Source organism: Ooceraea biroi, chromosome 2, assembly GCF_003672135.1.
Source record: "Ooceraea biroi isolate clonal line C1 chromosome 2, Obir_v5.4, whole genome shotgun sequence".
NCBI lineage: Eukaryota > Metazoa > Arthropoda > Insecta > Hymenoptera > Formicidae > Ooceraea > Ooceraea biroi.
In genome coordinates this window covers 15,169,362-15,191,785 of record NC_039507.1, presented here as the reverse complement: position 1 = coordinate 15,191,785, position 22,424 = coordinate 15,169,362, and the positions used below count along the sequence as shown (strand labels likewise).

Below are 22,424 nucleotides of genomic sequence, written 5' to 3'. Positions count from 1 at the left end.
ACGCTGCGAGAGCACCCGCCGCGACGTAATCTCGTTAAGGATTGAACGAAGCACCACAAGCTCCGCGACCGTGAACTTTCGCCGGAAAGAAAGAAGGGATAACCCAATAGCTTTCATCTCTCTCGTCTGCTGTTTCCCCTTAGCATTGCGTGGAATAAATCCTTTCTATCGATCTACGTGACATCGCCAAGTCTGTAAATTCCCACATTTATGAAAAATTCAAGTTAAAAGAAAAAGCGATCTAGTTCTCGAACTAATTTATGATTTTAAGCACCGGCACATTTTCCACGTGTACATATATATTTTTTTGGACAGTTTTATAATAATATTTGCGCATAAGAATTAATACTTTAAACACACATACCACAATTTTTTTCCAGTTAATTTAGAAACGATGACAAATATGATGCATTTTAAACTCACACAGTCTAGGTGACTCTCTCGTAATGTGCACTCTGTTAATTGCGAAAAGCACATAACACGAGTTACATGAGGTATGTATGTGAGAACATTTTACACAATGTACTACAGATACACATTACAGCATCAAGTTAGAACGTGGAACGTGAAGCGTCGTGGAACATGCTCCCAAGTGAATTCGAGAGACATGAGAGCAAGAATAAGTGTAACTAGGTATAGCATATCCGTAAACCGTTCTTGCAATGGATAATAAAAGTGCAATGCACTTTCATGTTTTCTGGACGAGAATAAATCATCTGTTACACATACCGTTACAAATGAGCTTGCTGTGCAGAATCGAACAAGTTAAACGCAATTATGAAAGAAAGGAAAACAACAAAACCTCAAACGCGAGGAAACTTAAAACTTAAATATATCTTGAACTTTCGAATCTCGCCAGACCTCTCGCTAGCCTTGTGCAGTTTACATAAAAATTCATTTTCTGTTTCTAGATGCATGTAATACAAAAATGTGAACAAGTTTTTTAAATAAAGATATAAATTATAATTTTCTGTGATAATGTTACGACTGTGAGGTATGTATCATTATTATGCAGTGTCTCTCTCTAAACGAGTGTAATTATTAAATTTTGCTGACGAGTTAACTCACCTTCTGCGCTTGATATAAATGGATTCGTTAAGATAAATTATGCTAATTTAATATACTGCGCGGTAACAGCGTACATTTCAAGAATATGCAAATTCTATTGCCTATTTATACATCAACACTTTGCATCTGCAGAAATATGTTTCTAAGACTCGTTTTGATTAATTGCGCATCTGTCATGTGTGTAAGTCGGTGCATTCTATCGAGAGGAGAGAAAAATATTTTTAAAAAATATTTTTATCAAATTTCGCACGTTACTCTGAGTGAAGATGCTACTCTGCTAAATTTTTTCGCGTGTCAACGAGAAAATACCGAGTAGCGCGCATATACATGCTGCTTATCAATAATTAGGAAAAGTTGTGTGCTCCCCAGCTAATTAAACGGGATGCGCGGAAAATGAACGAATCGGTTAATTATACTATAATTATAAGGCTTACAGCTACAGAAGCAAGTAACCACATCACGCGAAATATTTTGCTCCTTATTAATCAAATATCAATGAGATAATATCCGGTTAGTTTGTCCAGAGCATAACGACGTCGCGGTTGTTTGCGATTTACCGCGATCGAAGTGGACCGTGACATGCCTGCTCAAGTGTCGCTCGTGTATGTTTAACGGTGAAACAACAACGTTCTTCAGTCGAGACAATTCACTCTCATTCCAATTATCAATCACGCGTTGTTAATCCGATCGAGTGTGTACGCGATTAATGAAACCCGCTTAATTTCGGATAATTTCATTTCCGACGTAGTAAATTCGAGAGCTGAGTTTGTTCGCTACCGACACGGCAGCTGAGTTCTTTCACGGTCTGATACGTCGAAGGAAAAATGCGCCGATAAATCAACAGCATCCGCAAAGTGTCTTTCTTTCGCGAAGATGTTCCCTCATTTTTTATTCCTCTTATCGCTGCCCGAATTATTACAGAATTTGACGTTAAACTAGTAAGCATTCCAACGGTTAACTACTTTCTAGAGAATTAGCCGTGAAATTTGTAATATACTCTGATAAACTTTCATGGCCTCTTTTTTTGATTACATGTAAAAGAAATCCTCAAGTTCTTCCTATGATTAACGACTACGTTCCGAATAGCCACCAAATCTTGGCTGTTCTAGTTTTAATAAGGCTAATGCGAAGCGATCCTTATTTATAATGGCATTGCCATTATAAAGTTGTCGATGAAAATGGCTTTTATGAGTTCCGACACAAAGATGGAAATAATAATAACACCTTTGGATTTAACGAGAGAAGTTGACCGCCTCGTGGGAAAACTCACTATCGAAGATATATCGAGCTCGGCAATATAATATTCAAATCACGCGCGACGTGGCCTTTAAAAAGGAAAACTCCGCAGGCGGTACGCCTTTAATTTCAATTCAAACAAATTTAATCCGGATGAAAATTAAATTTGAGTACTTTTGTCTGAAAAGCTTTTCGGTTTCACGCACGCGGAATCGGATTTTCGAGCCTAGAGCGCAATTTTCGAATTTATATCTAAAAACATCGACCATTTTATATCTATTTTTCTATCTGTTATTTCCCATCGCGAAACAAGGAGCGTGAGGGTACAGGTCAATACCTGTATTCGTTGCGAACTCGTCGGTTGTAATACATGGAACAGCCCGCGTACCCGTTCGTGCGTGCATGTATGTATGTATATATGTACGTACAATATGTATGCGCGTGTGCATGCGTGCGTGCTTGCTAGTGTGTGAAATGTACATATGTATATGCGCGTGTGCATGAAACATGAGACAGACTGTCGGTAGTGAGTGGACGGAAGGGTCAGATGTTTTGTACGACGATTTATAGGCCTATATGTGTTCATACATGTGAGTAGGTATATATGTATGTGTATGCGCGTGTACATGCGCGTATTCGTACTCGGCGGGTAGATATTTTCGAAAAATGCACGCCGAACCTCGGAACCTCGGAAAATTGCATTTAAACTGCCATGCGCAGGGCGGTGAGAATGGATGCTGTGACGAAAAGCAACTTGAGAGCGAAATTTTCACCTTTCTCGAGGAGGTGAGCGTGCGAAAGACGAGAAGTGCGCGTGAAAAGGTCCAATTTTAAGCGGTACTTTTTAGCGCCAACGCTGATACAGATCAAAGCCACGAACAGTGAGATCTTATTACCTGTGATAATACAATTTTAAGGAAGAATAGAGAAAAGTGGGGACGATTTTATTTCAAATAACTAACTATATGTATATACAAATAACTGACTAAACCAAATGCCAAATTACGGCGTAATATAAGCAATCGTTTCATTTAGACATCATCTCAGTTGATTGATCCCATTTCAGTCAGTTTCGGTTGTCTTTCGATATCTCGCGTCAGTCTTAGAATTGATTACATTTACGTAACAAGAATTCAGCGCAATTAGTTGAGATAACCACAATATTGTCGTAATGATGCCTACAATACAAATACAGTTTTTTTTTACATTGCACAAAGCGAAAAGTATGAACCAACTAATGGGTCGAATGATGCGTGTTTCGTGCGGATTTCCTATTCCGATAAAATGAACGTAGAAAACCGCACGGTTCGATAACGGTTTACGAGCTGAAAAGCGAACATCGCGACATGCCGACACTGTTGGACCACATGTATAACCAGGAAAACCAAGAAATAAATTTTACTCATCGCCATGTATATAGATATAAAAGATACGTCTGTGTATATCTATATGTAGATAGTATCTTACACACACACACACACACACACACACACACACACACACTAGATATATGACATGTAGACATATAGATATATAGATTAAACTGATACGGTAATGAAACAAAAATAGTCAATGTCGTTCCGTAGCTTGAAAACAAAAGTCGGAAGTTACACAGCTTTTGCCTTTTAGCAATCTATAGAGACACTTTAGGAAACGATAGAAATGATAAGGAAAGAGAAATAGCGCTCACAAGAGTGAGAAAACGTATAAATATTCCCGTATCTATATTATATACCATTAATTATGAAACATGATAAAAAAAAGCAGTATATATCACACATTACGTTACTGAGAGTTTATTTTACTTTAATCTTCAGTTTAATAAGTAAAGAAATGATCGATTTTCCATGTCATTATTTTATTAGTCATTGCACACATTTCAGTTCTGATTATAATCTTTCTTTCAATATTTTATTTTTCGTACAAAGTCTACTACCATCCAGTCTCGAAAAGTGCCTAATGTATAATACATTAAAGAACGATAGTCTAATTCTTTTCGACAGCATGAGATATTATCTTGTGTGTGTGTGTATAGATTTTTCTTTCGGATGACAGTACGGGATGTTTCTTTCTCCTGGAACGACGTCAGTTTCCCTCGTTTCGATTTGACGTTCGGATAATAAGATTCGCAAGCCTGGAGAAATACGATCGGCCAAACATGTCGGATCCAAGCGGAAGGTCGCCGGCATAAATCTTCGACCGGTTCTATTAATCCGCCATTTCCTTTTTTACGTAATGCTTCAACTCGAGCGTCGGCGGATCGTCTTCCTCGAATATTCCGTTCCTTCTTGCCAATAAGTATTCACAAGTTTGTTAGCGAAACGTTGCGCAACGCTGACAAAGAATTTTAATTCTTGCCACGTAGCTCTGGCTCGTATACGCGCTATCGCGAACTTCGTTATGATGCGCCTAATTAGGATTACTCATACCCGTGTATCAGCGAGAAAACTACATGAAAAATATGTAAATACATTAAACGTAGAGGTAAAGTAATAATTATTTTAATCAAATGCTTATCGAATTTCAATTTCGCAACAGCTCATGATGATTTATAGTTTTTGCGCTTTGGTAATTGCAAATTTGTTTTTCAGCTCTGGTTGGTACTGATAATATAAAATTTATAAAAATAATTATGAAAATAATTGTAATTTATTAAAAATAATCGTTTAAATGTTAAAAATAACATTTGTATTATTGTCCAAAACCTGGCGAAATTTATCGTTGCAACATATTTCTCAATTTTAATTTCAAAGAACATAAGAACAAAATCCTGATCTCTTATATTTATGCAAAAATTTGTAATTAAAGTAGGACAAATCGTTAGTTACAGCATCAATATCATTAATGCTCACTCGAAAAAGATAATAATTTAAACAAAAGAATGTAAAATACCATTAGTTACGACAATTTTTTAAAGTCTTTGCGGGAATTGAAATAGAATAAGAAATGGGAAAGAAAGGGAGATATTCCTTTCTTTAGGGGATAGACATCCCCTAAAAGAAAGGAGAAAAATTACGGTTACGGATTCTGGCTGACCCTATATTTAGTTTTAACTGTTAATATACAGTAAGCAAAAAAGGAAAGAAAAAGGAAAAAATTATTCGTGCATTCTAGTTTTTTGGGATAATCTCTTACCGAAAAGTTAATCGTTGCTACATTATGTTTTTAATTCGCTACAACTAAAAAAAATGTAGATTTTCTCGGACAAAAACATTTTGCAATAATATTTTTCTCGTTCTTGTAATGTTACCCTGAAAAAGATGGACGTACAAAAATTACACACAACAAATATTCCTTTTTAATTAAAAAATTATATTTCAATACAACGTGGGTCAACAGCGCGTGTCTGACCCATGGACATGCAACTAACTAGCATGTAGAGGCAGACTAGTCGAAGAGCCCGACACAGGGGTGCAAGCGTACCACGAGGACGACTCGAGATCACTGCATCGTCGTAAAATGCATTTCACCACCAGGATTTCACACGCTTCGCGATCGCAGAATGTCATTGCAAATGCCATGTCGCGCGTCGATAGTCATCGAGGTCGTTAGTCATAAATGTACTACACGGCCGTCAAAAATCGCGAATCACGCCGGACGCGATGTCGTTGTGAATTTTTTGCAATGCCTTCTCATGCACGATTGGTGACAGAACCAAGAGCTTCGATCGACAATAACCCCGTGGACTTTGAATCCTTTTGCTTTTGCAACTGAATGATAAAATTCGTTTCGCAAATCCAAACGACGAATTTCATTTCAACCATTTCAATTAGGAAATCTTAGAATTGATTTATACGAGAGATGGACGATTAAGTTAAAAATATTTTAATCTTGACAATTTTCAATTCAGGAAAATAAAAAAATACCATTGAATGAAAGCCAATATTTAATTATTTTTTAGTTTATTTGTATAAACAAGTATAAATATATCAGAATTCTTTTTTAATGAGAAAATTCATTAAAAACACTTGGCTATTAATTTTTCTAACCGCACGTTCCATGAATGGTATTGACTGGTGTCGTTCCGAATATTGATATGATTATGGAGTGTCCAAATAGGCCTCACCTATTCCGACGTCGCAAATGTCAACACGTCATGTATCGTACTAATATCTTGAAACAAAAATAACCAGTGTTGTCCTGCATATAGATAATAGAAGGGATTTACGTATAGACATATTGTATGCTTATTCTTCTATCCCTTTAAAGAATCGTCGCTCTAAAAGGAGATCTCGGACATTGCAACAACATTAATGAAATGTTGAACTAATATTCAGACAAACATATTTGATGATTTTCATGAGTTTGTACAGATTGCATACATTACTCAATTCGCATTATAAATAAATAAAACATAGAAAAAATTAAAAATAAAGATTAAATGTCCTTTGCTCGGTCTGTTGCATGAAGCTAATTAAGAGTTTAAATAATGATTGATATCGGATAATAGAATCTCACAACAGATTCCAGATCATAAATCTTTTTGTCAGCGATTTCAATGTAATTTTATTAAAGTCTAGAAATGGATTCAGAAATAAATCCACTTGGTCTGGATCTACACCATTAACTGCATTAGAATGGCATTTTCGACTTGGTATCGAAGTAACATCAGCTTAAAATAGCGCCGCTGCTATAATTCCAGCTGCCAGTTAAGTCCAAATTGCTTTAACAACCGGGAAATTCACACACTTACGAGCGAATTATTTTGTTCCCGCAAACCGCAAAAAGGAAATAGAACCATTCGTTCAAACGATCCAAATGTACCTCGTCTAACGGATCCCTAAACGGAAATTTTCATCAATACGATAGCGATGCTCTATGGGAGGTCTCGGCACACGCGCACGTTCGCACGCACGCATGCACGCACGCACCCAGAATTAGGAAAAGGCGAGCGCCGTCGAATCTCGTATCGTGGCAGAGAGATTTCTAATTCGGACGAACAGAACAGTACGAGAACAGTGGAAGAACAGTGCGAGTGCGTCAAGGTTGAACCGTTTAGCCATTGGACCGATCGACCGTTATTGACTGGATTTATGTATCTGTCCATCTCGGAAAGAGGAAGACACGTGATATCTCTCACTGACACGAGAAGTTATTACACCACACCGGCCACCAACTCTAATAAAATATAATTATATAAATATTTATACAAAATTAATTTTTGAATGAATGAAATTCTCAGTAATCGATTTTTTTCTCTTGTCGCCTTTGTCTCGGATATTATTGTACCCACGTGAAAAAGATATTATTTGATCGATCAAATTCATACACTTGTGAGAGTTTAGTTTTCCTTTTTGAATTCATAGCAGATATTGCACGGAACTGATGAAAGAGTTACAAAACAGTAAGCTGCATTAAATTCATTAAATTAAAAATGGATAAGATTGACCAAAAGAATGCGGCGTTGTCTAGAGGGAATTGTGAGCTCTACTTATAATTAACGTCTATTAATTAATATCAAATTAACGTTTATTAATAAGCTGTCGAAGCTCTCTAATTACTGGCAGACAGCATGCACAAAAGAGGATGAACGATCGGGCAGAGACAGCGACGAACGGTTCCTTCTCGATTTCACTCTGTCACAAACAACCGCGCGATTCCATCCACGGTGCTAAAAATTTGGCCGCATGGCAATTTCAATAATCAGGAGAATATTAGATGCAACGCATACGGTGTGACGAGGAACACACACGGTTGCATTAATCGACTACTAATTTTGGAACAGCGTATCATTCCAGATGCCACAAAGATCGTTAATCTCTCGTTGTATATACTGTATGAAAATCATAGTATAAAGAATGAAGATCGACGAAACCAAAAAACTAAATAAACAAGATCAGATTTTAAACTTGTATATACACACTTTCTCTTTTAGAGAATGTTTTTGATGATTAATTAAAATGTGTGTGTAATGTAAACACGTGACCATACTTAAGATGGTCAATTTGCATTCAATTAATCGAAAATATCTTCTAAGAAAAAATACTTTTATAGTTGCTAAAATTTCTATAACCCTATATATGACTATTATACGGCACACGAGCAGATCTCATCGGCACAATATATCATGAGCAACAAAATGTAAAATTACAGACTTTTATCAATTATCAATCAGTCATCCTTCGTTAAAATTGACGAGGCAGAGCTTATGATCGTTTCGAGCGAGCAGATCTGTCGATGCAAGTCACCCCGTGATGAGCTTCTCCCCGAGGCGTTCACCTGCTCTCCTCCCGGGGATGCAAACTCGATCGTTACTCGAACGCATTCGACGCACAGATACGTTTACACGAAAAGCAAAAGCACACACTTTGCCGTGTTTTCGAGAACGCGCTCAAATAATAAGAGGCTAATGATAGGAACGACTGCATAGCCAAAAATACGGATGGAAGAGCGCGCGAGCATAGATAGCCATCAGTATTCCGGAAAACAAGGAAGCTATCGCGGCTTATTCGTTGATATTTCGAACAAGAAGATCGCTTTACGGAAGAACATTTCACTACATTCCTCCTATCGATACATCTTCTTCCGATGCACTTGTATAATGACGCTAACATTGTATTTGAAATAATTTCATCATCATGATTTCTAAAATATAGTTAGTTGGAATTAAATTGATTAATCACGTTAACTTAACGCGATCTCCATTTTGTTTGATTGTTACAAGTATCATAAATTGAAGGGAAAAAGAAAAATTCGATGAGCTAATCAATGCACTGCAATCCTAAGTTCCTAAGCAACAGGGAGCGTGCAAATTGGCATATTGCGTAGAATGATTAGGCAAAGGATCCGCACAATGCGTGTTTCACGTTACTCACCATATGAAGTCCTTGCAATGGCTGCAGAAGGTTGGCTGCTTAAAGAACCTCGGCATGAAGCTGTGATCCTTGACCATGTAGACATTTTTCTTCTTGAGGGCTCCTTTCCGACCACGCAGCTTCTTGGCGAAGGCGGTGTTGGTATCGCCGGTCCCGAGGGAGTCCTCGCACGTGTTCTCTTGGTCGTCCGCCATGGTGCCGCCGCGGCTACTGCTGCTGCTGGCTGTTAACCAACTGATTAGACAGATCTCGCCAACGACGTCGATAGTGCCACTCGCGGGCGGCTCGTCGCCGAGGACACCGGCCTCCTCGGAACCTCGGTCAGTCCGTGATACCGTGTCCTATTCTCGGCACTCGATTTCGCCGTGCGATTCCGCTTGCAACGGCCGATTGACGGCGAGGACGACGGCGACAGGGAGAACGATCGAACTCGCGGAGAAACGACCGCACGCGAGAGCTGTCACACGGCGCACGGACCGACGGGCGGACGGGCGACGACGGTGTGTCTCGCGCGCGCGATGCCTGGCGGACACGGAGAGGGGGCACGAATACCGGAGTGGGGAGGAAAGAGAGAGAGAACGACGGCCTACCTCGGTCGACGTCGGCGCCCGGCGGTCGGCGCGCGCGGTTTGTTCGAGTCGCGATGTCCAACGCGAGCTAGGTGCTAGATAGCGTACTCTTCTGTCGCGTGTGACGGTAGTCCGCGCCTCCTTTCTCAGCTGGATGTCAACTCGACGATGGCTTTCCCGGTGATTCCATCGGGCGCTGCGTTTCTCTCCTACCAACGCTCCAACTTTAGGCGCTGGTAGCTCGTTCCTCTCTCTCTCTCTATCACGGGACGCGTTCTCTTTCTTTTATCTGCCAATGAAAGAACTTTCTTCGCACTATTTCTCTCCTCTTTCTCTCTCGTATTTCTACGTTCGCGCTAGAAGATACTACTTGTATCACTTTGTTGCGCCGTCTCTTTTCCGCTTGCTCCCACTCTGTCGGACGATGGTCTTCCTTGTCCGACAATCGCTTTTCCCCCATTCCCCCATTTTCACGTTCGTTCTCTTTGTCTATGCTCTCTCTTCTCTTCCTATGCTCGATTCAATTTCTCGCTCCCACTGTGTCTGCTAGCTCGTGCTCTCCTTGTCTAGGCTACTACGAGATCCGTACCGTCGTCTCCGTGCTGGATTAGCTGTCATACAACGTAACATCGGTCCGTCTGTCTCGTTTCATCTCGAGACGAGCCTTCTTCTCCTCACCTTCCTCCTCACCTTCCTCCTCACCTTCCTCCTCACCTTCCTCCTCACCTTCCACCTCACTTCGTGGGCTGTCCCTCTCCCGTTCCCGTGCAGCGCGGCACACACCTCTGTTCTTTCTCTTCCCCTTCCGTTGGCCGTGCGCGCGGGTGCTTCCCGATAATTTTAGACTCTCGGCGCAGTGGCTCGGCACTGCCACTGCTCAGCCTGCGCCGCGCACTCGAATATCGACATCCGACCGACGACGGCGGCCAACGAGACCCGCGAGGCGCGAGCCGCACGCGGCAGCGACGAGATGAGAGGAGGGTTGACCGGAGGTGAAGAACGGGAAGGGAAAAGCGCGTACGGTGTTTCCCCTTTCGTGCTCGCCCGCTTCCTTCCTGTAACCTGTGTGGGTGCCCCCCCCCCCTTCCACGATGTCTTTCCTCTATTTCTTACGCTAAATTGAATGCCTCCTGCGTCGTAGGTGATAGAGCTCGACTTTACACCTGTCTATTCTACGCTACGACTTTTGCGTATATTTTCTGGCTTTCTTCCTTTTTCCTTCCCCTCCCCTCGACTTTCTTATCATATTTTTCCGTCTACCTAGTCGGCAGATGTGCTCGCCGGACTGGACCAAGTATCAGCTACTCGTACTCATGAACGGAGATTCAATTCCCGCGAGCGGACGATTCTATGCGCGCCATGCAACATGCTATACATACACGGCAACTTTACGTCGACCGCTCCGGATTTGCACCGCGCCGCGTTCGGCTCTCTTCGACCGTCCACGAAAATGCACGACACGCACTCGCCCGGATGGGACAGTGTCGCGACTCGCGATTTTCCACTGTCGGACGCTTTCTCGGTTGTATATCCTTGGACGCGTCACAGCTATTATGGTCTATTCAGTCTACTGCAACTTTGAAGGGCTAGCCATGCATGCCATATCGCTCCAAGATTAATTTATCATGTCACACACAAATATACATGTTACTATATATTTTCATAGAGAAATCAAAATCTTCCTCATTTATTTATGTTTACATGTATGTATATCTGTAACAGATACATTATACAGATTCTGTACAATGTATCCATATCTACGTTATTGAACGCCTCACGAAATGGTGGGATAATTAATAAAATCAATAATTGTTTTCGCAAGAGTGGCTGAACCAAAAACTGAAGCTCTGCGTGTTAGAATAATGGTACGGCGTAATGCAGTTTGACACAACGTGATGAATTCGTTCATTTTTGCGCTACGCGCATTCGCACGCCTTTGAATGTTTGAGCCATTGAACATTTTTCGGCCATTATTTGGGGTACCATCCTGATAGAAAACAACGCTACGAAATTAGTAATTTGCGCATATAATCGCCGTCATCTGTGGCGCGTTACAGATTAGAGAGATGAGCTATAGTTTAATTCTAAGCCGGTCAACTGGAAAGACCGTAATCCAAGTTGTGACGCGCGGGTCAATAATACCCCCGGGCTATTTTTAATAACATGACCATGTACAGAGAATCTTCGCGTGCGCGCGTACATACACAACGTGCATTCAACTGGATATGCGCCCTGCGTCCCGCAGAACGTCCGCAGGATATCCCACAGGACCACAGAAAACTGCGAGCATAAAAGCTCACTTGATTAAGAATATTTATCGTAGGCAAGTCGAGTAGATGATCCTTCATACAACTATATTGCATTCTATTCGTAATTAAAAGACATTAATGCGTAATGACGTTAATGACATACGGTTGTCGTGTAATTAAATCCCAAATTTTATTATACACGCAAGAATGTGTTTACAATTTCAAGTGTGTTAGTTTATAGACGGTAAAAAGTTACTTGCGCAAGAAATTTCTTCATCTTAAAAATGTATGAAAAATGTATACAGCTGAACGGTAGATGATAAAGATATTTGTTCGTTTGCCGTTGTACTTTGTGTTAACGGAACAGCTGATTTGCCATTGAGTCGTACTACTCGAAATTAAAGCTCTGTCTCAACTGCCGTTGAGTCGTTCCGCTACCACACTTTTCAAGCAGAGACAGTGCAGACTCGTAGCGGTATTTCTTGCAACTAATTGGAGGATAGTTACCAGAAAGAATCCCCTAGCCTATTATTTCTCAGCTCAGCAAGGAGAGAAAAGAGAGAGAAAAAGAGACTTGAAAAAGGTTAGGTTCAGTCATCACTTGTCGAAGCAAAAGTGTAATACCTGTCGATGAACGTCACGTTAATGACGTTACGGCACGAACATCGCGTTCTATTTCGCTAAAAGTGCGCATTTATATTCGTTCAAGTTCAACAGAGAACTATTGACAATATTAGTTTGTGTGTGTAATAAAACAACGATTGAACTAAAAAGAATATCGTACGTTAGTGTGCAACTGATGCGTTTGTCTGCTGGCGCGAGTCGCGGTTGACAGATCCAGCGCGACGAGGATGTCATTGAAAATTGGCCAGCGCGTGGAGGTCCCCGTGAAGGAATGCCAGGGCGTAATAGCTTACATTGGTCACCCGGCCTTCGCTCCCGGTAAATGGATCGGGGTGATACTCGACGAACCGAAAGGAAAAAACAATGGTTCCGTCAAGGGCCAAGTGTACTTTAAGGTGAGTTACAATTAGAAGCGAATAACACACATATATATATACACGTATATTTAGGTGCATTTAAGCCTTCACATATTATCAATGGCGAGTTGTTACTTTAGTGCGCGGAGAATTATGGCATGTTCGCGCGTCAGACGCAGCTTATTCTGCTGGACGAAGCAGGTAATCGAACAGAACCTGTCAGTCCATCATCGGCAGGTAGCAGTGCTACGACACCAGACGACAGTGGTGCTGCTAGAGCCAGGAGTCGCTTAAACAGGTAAGTTTTTGCAGATGTAACGTCACTTTTGTAATTAAGGAATATATTTGTTAAATTTAAGCAATTGTCAAAAAGAAAACTTCTTAGGTAACATGCACATCGTAAGTTTTTTCTAACGTGACAAATGCAATAAATTGTAAATGCTATTAATGCAAAATACTAGTTGTATAGTTAAATCAGTCAGATGAAAGCACTATAGTGTTGCAGTATATTTGGAATAAAGTAATTATGTTATATCGTGTAAAGTTGGAAGGATTAAACACTGACAATGTTAATTATCTAATTGATTTCTGTCGAGAATAGTAACATTTATCTATCATTGAATTCAATTGCGATTCAATTAAATTTATGAATATTTATTCGACAATTTTCACGCTAGCATTAGTACACGTCGAAGGAATGAGCCTACAGCGTAAGTTTTATTATATAATAATGCATTGATAATATATAGACTAAGATTAATAATATCCATGTCTGTAACACAAGCAATTATTGTGATATTTTGGCATCCGAGAATTTCTACATTTAAATTAGTTAAATATAGGCAAGTATGTAATTAATAAATCTTTAAAATGTATATGCTGCTCATAAAAGTGTACGGAGAAAAACATCTCCTGCGAATGTTACTCGTCAGCAATCTGATAAACTTTCTGGGTAAGATTAAATCATGGAAAATGGATGTACCAGCAATATGTATATTTCCATTGCTATTGCTTATATCTTAAAAACTGCAATTATTTCTCGTAATGGTTGTTGCTATATCAAAATGCAATTATATTCTATTATTGAGCATTTAAAATACTGTGTAGCCTGAAAAAAGCACAAACCACTGTCAATATGCCTTTTATGCAGCTTTTACACATGTGAACTTTGTTCCGTCCTTAGTTAATGAACAATTGGACAAAGTAATTATTTTTCTTACCTTATCGTAACGAAAAAAGTTATTGAAACAAAAACTTGTGTAACTGAATATTAACTGCTATTAAAATCATTTCAAACCTTTTTTGAATATTTAATTATGCAAATATTGCTAAATATTTTATGACCTTTTATATTATTTTACACAAATTTTGTTTGTTCTATTGTAAGAATAAATCCTATATAGTAACTATAATATCAGAATCAATCCTGTATATATAATGTAAATTCTATTTTCCATCACAAAATTTTGTTACACTCAGCCTAGCAAATATAGCTTTTGCGTATAAAAAAAATATATATGTATGTACATATTAAAAAATGTTAAATATTTTATATTATTTTACAGTTCTCGATTATCCTTGACTGGAAGTAGAACATTATTAAATGCCCCAAGTACCGAAAGTTTAACTGGATCGCAACATGAGCGCAGAGACGGCAGCGAGTCGTTGATACCAGCACCTACTGCAACTTCAAAACGTGCCTCATTTATTGAGGTAAGACACTACATTATGAGATATGATACCAACTAAAACTATCCATAATATAGATTGTTTTCTTACGAAATAGTAAGAAAAAGCTTTTTCTCCAAGGACGTTATTCGAAAAATTTAAGGCATGATATATATATATATATATATATATATATGATATAATGAATGGTACAGTACTTATGTACAAGTTATCAATATATTCTTCAATATATACTTTTTGTGGTTACATTTGTCTCGTTTCTGACTAACAAACAAACAGGTTCTGATATTTTGAAATATCTAGGTTTTCCAATTATTTATATGTTTCTTATATATTCGTGTAAAGAATCCTATTCTGTGACTCGGTAATAAATCAGTTATCAGCAGTTTGCCACGATTGGAAAGCGTGCTTGGAAATATGTGAGATAGAATTAATGATGCAAGAGAAAAGAGGAAAAAAAACAAAGCAAATACTCTGAATTTGTGAGAGAACAAGTCAGAGGATTCCGTTGGCACAGAATGATTCACATGGGAATGCACGTACGTGTTTCAGAAGTCCCCTAGCACGAGCTCGCCTCCCGGCAAAAAGCCAAAGGCCCAAGATGATCACAATAATGTAATTAATACTCATTAATTGTAATATCTCAAGTTTTCAATATATCACTTTTTTCTAATATCTCGTACTTTCTCATATTAGCTGTTTGTCGATCATAAAGCATCGTAACACTTAACTTTCGTAACAAATAGCATTATTGCACCATTTAATGGATACCCGTCCGTCCTTAGTGGATTACGGACTTGATTTCGTTTCATTTCCCGCCACATCTTCATCACTATTGTTTTTAACATCAGCTTCATTAACTGAGTTCTGTGATGCTTCGATAGTTGACAACTTACAATGGGAAAAAAGGTATTCAGTATCGTGCAACCCTACCTTCCACACGTTTACGAAGTGAATTCCCTTGCAAGGATAATAACACTAACGTAGACGGGGTGGTTTTAGCAGCATCATGGTACGGAGATGTGACTTTTTCATCCATTAAGATTTAGTGTTTCTAGAACGGGAATGCAAGCGATATATTGCGAATACATTGTTAGGATATAATAAAGATGAGATAATTGACGCTTTGACTTTAGCATATCCTATATAAATGTATCTCATAATTATCACATGATTCATACCAACACTGGGTCTTCTTCTGTATATGCATTTCCTCGTTTAGTTATAGAGTACTCGGTGTAGCTTGTTGGTGTTTGCTGTCACAACTAATCCCTCATTAATCATTTTTAAGACAAAACTAATTCTACTCGAATGTAAATACAGAAACAACGTACTGTACATTACTGTAAGACCACCTGTTATCACATAGGAAGTAATGGGGTGTTTTTTTCATTGCCGCAATTTGAGAATAATTACGTTTTATCTTTGTTTGCGTCATCCATGTATACCGTTTAGTTGCATCGTACATGTGTGTGTATATGCATTTCAAGTTGGCAACAGGTTCGCAGGTTCGGAGGACTTTGAAGAGACTCTTTGGCGATATACGATTCTTTCATGCGATAATAAAAAGAACACCCGACCGTACAAGACGCAAGTGTATCTTATTGTTTCTTCTTTCTATAATTCAGACAGGTTTTGTAGAAACATTGAAACCGCAATTCGTGCCCGGTCAGGTGATGGCAGGTTCGGCAGCGGCTGCGAACCTGGTTGAAGAGAAATTGTCACATCTGCAACTCGTGCAAGAAAATGATAACTTGAAATCTCAAGTAAGTTACCGCTAAAGAACCATTGTAATGACGGCATGTTCCGTGATATCATATGTACATATGTATATAATTTACAATATTGTACAGGTGCGTGATCTTACTGAGAAAGTTGAAACGCTACGTGTAAAACGGATGCAAGACAAGGAAAGAATGAAAGATTTCGAAAAGACGAAACTCCAAGTTGAACAGCTTCTTGAGTTTAAAGCTAAAGTCATGGAGAGTCAAGTTAGTAGACATACCGTACCGTACAGATTTATTAAGAATTCTTGTATAGCAACAATTTATTGCAACATTTTCATTCAACAATGAAAAACAACTTTTGGTTTGCATTATTTCTCAAGGCAAGTCTCCAAAGAGAACTTCAACGAGCTCGACAAGAAGCTAGAGAAGCTCACGTGGCGAGGGAACAGTTTCAAGAAGAAATGTCCGATCTTGCGGAGACAGTGGAAATGGCTACATTGGATAAAGAAATGGCAGAAGAAAAGGCGGAGACTCTTCAAATCGAACTGGAACAACTGAAAGAAAAGTTGGAAGAGCAAACATTGGATCTGGAGATATTACGTACAGAAATGTCGGAGCGGGTATTGTTGACTTTGCTTTTATTAAGTAATGAGATTTAACGTAATTTACGTAATGTTAGTGTAATAGTTAATATTATTTTTTGCCGCACATATACGTATTTCATACACGTATTGGCATAATGTTATTTCTGCAATTAAGGCAGCCGGCGGTGGTGCAACAACGGGAGCTTCGAGTTACGAGATCAAACAATTGGAACAGCAAAACAACAGGCTGCGTGAGACACTGGTGAAAATGCGCGATTTGTCGGCGCACGAGAAACACGAATTTCAGAAGCTGCAAAAGGACATGGATCAGAAAAAGTCGGAGATTTTAGAGTTGGGACGTACGAAGGAGAAATTGTCAGCGCGAGTTGAAGAAATGGAACACCAAATAGCGGATCTTCAGGAACAAGTACACATTGCTCGTTTGCATGATTGCGATATCTGGTCGGACACGTTTGCGCGAATCTAATGTAATTTTCTCACAGGTCGATGCGGCATTGGGAGCTGAAGAAATGGTTGAGATGTTAGGCGAAAAGAAAATGGCGTTGGAGGAAAAAGTAGCCGAATTGGAAGAAGCTGTCGCAGACTTGGAAGCTCTACAAGTAAATAATCCACACACACACACACACACACACACATATATATATATGCGACGAATTTATAATGGATAATACCCGAATCTAGGATATGTCCGATCAATTGGCCGAATCGTCCAAAGAGTTAGAATTAGAGCTTCGCGAGGAGTTGGATCTCGCTCTTGGAGCAGCACGCGAAGCTCAACGACACAGGGACGCCGCACTGGAGACACTCGCGGATCGCGAACTGACCATCACTAAATTCCGTGAACTCACGCATCAGTTGCAGGAGCAATGCTTACACCTGCAGCAGCGAGTTCAGTCGACAGAATCCACGAAAACTAATATCCGAGGTAGAGAAAAAGATACTTGTGTCAACGTACATAAAATATCATGAAATAGTTGAATAATTTTTGAATTCTCTTGTCGTGACTCAGGCGCGGATCAGCAATTGGCGGAGATACTGGACTTCCAGAAAACGTTCGCCGAGACCCGAGCGCAAACCAAGGCAGTCGACTTGGAATTACGTCGGTTAGACGCCGAAGAGGCGCGAAATCACGTATGCTACCTGTTGTCCTTTATGCCTCCGGCATTTTTGGCCCGCGGTGGAGATCACGACGCGATATTAATGCTCTTACTAATACCGAGAATGACGCAGAAAACGGAGATTTTAATCTCGCAAGTCAGAGAGAAATATAGATCAATCGAGAAAATAGACAGGTAAATCAAGTTTTACCAAGTCAAGTGAGCAAGTTTTTACGTTTTCTCTTACAATATTTCGCTTCTTTTTCTCTTGTTACAACAGAGCTTCTGTAGTAAGGGGTCACTCGGTAGCGCAATACTCGTTCAGATCTCGTCTGTGTTCGCACATGTATGCCTTGCAAACTACATTGAGTTGCTTCGAGTCGGTCTTGAGCTCGTGCAGCGCCGAAATGTTGCTCAAAGCGGGTGCGGCTTATCCTGAAATGGCAGCGCAGGAAAAATCCCTAGATTCACTAATCGAGCTAGCTAAGAGAGATCAGCTGGATGAAAATCTGCCGATGGATGCGATTGAAAAGTGTTGTGGATACTTCGCCACCATGTTCTCCGTACTCTTTGGTGAGAGTACCGCCATCAATCAGGCGCGTTTGATCGTCAATGGTACGAGAACTCTGGGCAACACCTGCGATGCCGTCGCTACCGATGCAACGGCGATTAAAACGCTGATTCAAGGAGAAGGTGGCGATGTAGGTACGTTAATAGGTATTTTATTCTTCATGATTAACTGGAGATTCTAGTTGGAATTGGAATTGCAACGCATTCTTACATTGTCAAGCTTTGCTGTGTCAACATGTCGAGACAACGTGTGAAGTGATCCAGCAGCACTTGAAATCGGCTAGAAGACGAGTACCGCGAGATCACGCTGGTCCAGCGTTTTCTGTGGGCGCCAATCTCGGATTAGATAAAGACTGCAACGAGCAATTCTCAACGTGCTATCAGCATGCCGTAAAAATGATCAAGACGCTTCAGAATCTATTGAAGAGTGCTCTGCAAGCTATTACTGAAAATGGTGGTAGGTAGCAGCAGTATTTAGCAAATTTTACTGAAACATTTATTCTGCTATTCGGTAAAATCTCTGCAGTATATTGGTGAATTTCTATTCTCAGATTTAGACATGGGACTTACGGCAGATAAATTGAAAGAAATGGCCGCGACGTCCAGCGAAAAGATATACGATACGGAAGATTTGGGACCTGTGGCCACTATTAAGGCTAGCTTGACAGTGATACAACAATTGGCGGCAAATCTGGCACAGAAGATGGCCGAGTGTGAGAACGAATTGGCTATAAGTGGACAGGCGCAAAGCCAGTTACAGTCTGCGGAGAATCAGCCGATTACACCGATCATGGCCAGAGCAAATGCAGTGCGAAAGGAATCGGAAGAAACGAAAATACTTGGCAGGTACGCACTATTCTCTACTCTTCGTTAATATTATTGTCAATATTTATTATCAGAAGATTAGACTTTGGAATAATTCTTTTGTATGTTTTATCGTTAGGAAACTCGAAGCGAGGGATAGCGATATACGCGAAGTGAAAATAACTTTGCGGGAGAAACAAGAGGAATTGTCCGAAATGATACTGCGGAAGGAACTGGCCGAAAAGCGTCTTGCGACGCAGCAGCATGAGCATGAGATGAACGTCGACAAGCTAAAGAGGAAATTAGAAGAGGCACAAAATCAGTTGAAACGCAAGGTACTTTTACTTTTATTCTTTCAATATTACGTGTCCATCCACAATACACAAGTTTCTTCATTATTATATTTTCTTGATAATAGGAAAAAGAATTCGAAGAGACGATGGATCATCTGCAAACTGATATCGATAGTTTAGAAACAGAGAAGGGACAATTGAAGGAAAAGTTGAAATCAATCGGCAAGAAAACGATATCGGTATCCGGCACAGACAGCATGGCAGCAAGTACTTCGATAACCAGTACTTTGGACAATAAATATTATGTGCAGGAGATAAGCGCTCTCAAGGAAGCTTTGAACAATGAGCATCAGCAGAGAAAGAAGATACTATGCGATATCCTACGTCAGAAATTAGAGAGCTTGGAACCATTGTCGTTACCGGCGAATATCAAGTCACCAGATTCGACGATTCAAGAATTGCGAAAGAAAACTAACAGTCTCGTTAAGGTAATCGTCGTTTATCGATTGATTATTTCTCTGTTATTGTAAGGTTTTCTTAAAACCTAGTAAATTTATCCATGTTCCAGGACGTCGAGAAGACACTGGTATATCCGACAGTTCCAAATTTAAGGCGTAAAGTGTCCGAGACATCCTATCATTACTTGTTGGAACGACGAAAAAACATTATACAGTTGAAGGAACGAGCGGACGAATTAGCGGTAAGTACACGAATATAGTTCCACCTCCGTAGTTGTCACATAGTTGTCGAGTACCTCATCCTTCGCGTCAACAACACGCGTCAAAATCAAATACAGGTTTACCATATTACATATTCAGCCAATGTTGATTCAACATTCCATTTTTTCAGGCGCAAGTACGTCGTGAGGCTATTAAGCGCACGCCAGGTGGTAGAGCCGAAGCAAATTTCGCTGTATATCCGAATCGTGAGATGGCGGCGGCAATGAAGGAACGCAAATTACTTGTCGCCGAGATAAAGATTCCTCACAACGGGCCGCAACAGTCATTCTCTGTTAATGTAGGACCGCAAGAGCTTAGGAAAATTCACGCACTGCTGTACTATTAAGAAGCCACGCTTTATTATTAACATCTTGATGATAAATTGCAAAAGTATCAAGATATATCGTGCAAAAGACTATCCTTTTCTAGCAATCTTTTCATCATAGCGACGTACTCTTTTTGTACTCTGTTGCTGTATGCTGTCGCGTTTTACGACACGGAGACGCGATCTATCTAATTATACGTATTATTGGAATAATTCGGCGTTAACTAGGCTTTTATACGAAGAATTTCTTCAATTCATCCTTGCTACGTAAAAGGTACAGGGCAGATCTAGTAATCTAGTAATGTGCACTCGTGCAATGTTTATTTATTTACGATGAGCTACAGCGCGATGACCGGTGCATCCCAGCTGAGACTTTTTTTTTTGTTTTTTTTTCCTCGTTCATTACGTTATAAACGCAATGTTATTTAGTATTAACAATTCAGAAGAGAGAAATCGTGTGCCTCCGCGGCTTTTCCGTATTATGTATATATATGTATAATGTCTTTAAGAATTGTCAAATATATATATATATATATATGATCTAAAAATATTTACACACACACAATTATTCTTGGTGTACGTATATCCTAAATGACCTAAGTGGTGATGGTATCACAATAATAGAAAGTAGTGTGGTCTTACAAAGAACACGCCACCTACCTTCCCAATCATCATACACTTTCACTGTGCTGTATATTACGCGCAACGGTCGATCGTAAATATTATATCACTTATGATTAATATGAGAAACAGAACATTTTATAGTACAATATTTCAGTTTGTTTTATTTATAGAGATAAAAGGAGCAATAAACCGTTGATGTATTCATCTCAGATATTTATGAAATAACGTATGCCTTAATTACTGTCACAATTTTATTATACATACAGAAGATGCGTATGTGCATATGATGCGCGTCCAGCTGAGGGTCGTACGCGTACCTACATACACACATACACACAGTGAATAGTATTAAGTGCATATATCATTAGTTACTTTATTAACTTATTCGCGCTCATTCATTCTCACAGCATGGTAGTGCGCACTTTTACACTTTCACTTATTCCTTTTAATAGTATTTTTATAATTAATCACGCACTCAATCGAGGATGGTTACTGGTTATATCTCTTTTCGTTCTCGAAAAAGTGTTTGCCAGGTAGCATAATCCCCATTTCTTCCAATACAATAAACTTTAAGACCTCAGTTCGGTTCGGTTCGGTTCAGTTCATCCTCGCAACCACAGCAACCGCATTTAAGGCTGACCGGACGACTGGTAGTACCTTCTGCAACGAGGACGCGCGACGCACGCTAATGTTTCACTCGTTAAGAATGCAGGATGTATCCTTTCTCGGAACTAATGCTCGCAGAGTATGGACGTGAAGACGTTTAACAGCTATGAATGAATGAATAATGTAACTAAAATCTTAAACGAGATAAACAAAATTGACTGTTCCCTAGCAATCAATATCAGTAACTATTCTGACTGTTCGAGGCAACTTTTCTTGGTGTGTGTGTGTGTGTGTGTGATAGTATATATATAAATATATACTATATATATATATATTTTATATGTATATGTATATATGTACGAAAAACGCTTGTTGGTCATCAAGTCCCTTAAGGTGTATACAAAATATCAAACTTAATCTTGAAGCAACAGCACGTGAAATAGCTACT

At 39.6% G+C, this 22,424-nt stretch overlaps 2 protein-coding genes and 1 long non-coding RNA gene across 8 annotated transcripts in view; 1 reads left to right on the top strand and 2 right to left on the bottom strand.

Moving 5' to 3' along the window:
• The window catches only part of LOC105280061 (protein kinase C, brain isozyme), a 51,002-nt gene extending 40,526 nt beyond the window's left edge, over positions 1-10,476 (bottom strand). Inside the window, exon 1 of one of the 2 annotated variants that reach the window (XM_026967950.1) lies at positions 9,120-10,476. In XM_026967950.1, coding sequence (XP_026823751.1) covers positions 9,120-9,313 — 194 coding nt within the window. In that variant the 5' untranslated portion in view covers positions 9,314-10,476. The remainder of the gene's footprint in view (positions 1-9,119) is intronic. The other variant, XM_026967949.1, reaches the window with a different exon arrangement.
• Positions 10,477-12,479: 2,003 nt separating this feature from the next.
• LOC105280060 (dynactin subunit 1) lies at positions 12,480-21,579 on the top strand. 5 transcript variants are annotated; one of them, XM_011340240.3, is made up of 20 exons: positions 12,789-12,956; positions 13,058-13,215; positions 13,595-13,627; positions 13,810-13,869; positions 14,483-14,630; positions 15,159-15,221; positions 16,235-16,372; positions 16,460-16,597; positions 16,714-16,953; positions 17,093-17,344; positions 17,421-17,537; positions 17,620-17,863; positions 17,948-18,230; positions 18,316-18,740; positions 18,826-19,062; positions 19,157-19,451; positions 19,549-19,744; positions 19,828-20,190; positions 20,271-20,402; positions 20,552-21,579. In XM_011340240.3, the coding sequence occupies exons 1-20, from the start codon at positions 12,789-12,791 to the stop codon at positions 20,765-20,767; spliced, it is 3,906 nt and encodes a 1,301-aa protein (XP_011338542.1). In that variant the 3' UTR covers positions 20,768-21,579. The 5 variants fall into 5 exon arrangements, with proteins under 5 accessions (XP_011338543.1, XP_011338545.1, XP_011338542.1 ...); XM_011340246.3 differs by having other exon boundaries at positions 12,827-12,956; positions 13,011-13,215; positions 20,552-20,767; XM_011340241.3 differs by lacking the exon at positions 13,810-13,869 and having other exon boundaries at positions 12,480-12,956; positions 20,552-20,767.
• On the bottom strand, positions 15,413-16,228 carry LOC109611021. Its single transcript, XR_002193337.1, has 2 exons — positions 15,788-16,228; positions 15,413-15,660 (listed from the first exon to the last, which is right to left on the bottom strand). It is a non-coding gene; the product is annotated as an uncharacterized LOC109611021 (long non-coding RNA).
• Positions 21,580-22,424: the final 845 nt, after the last annotated feature.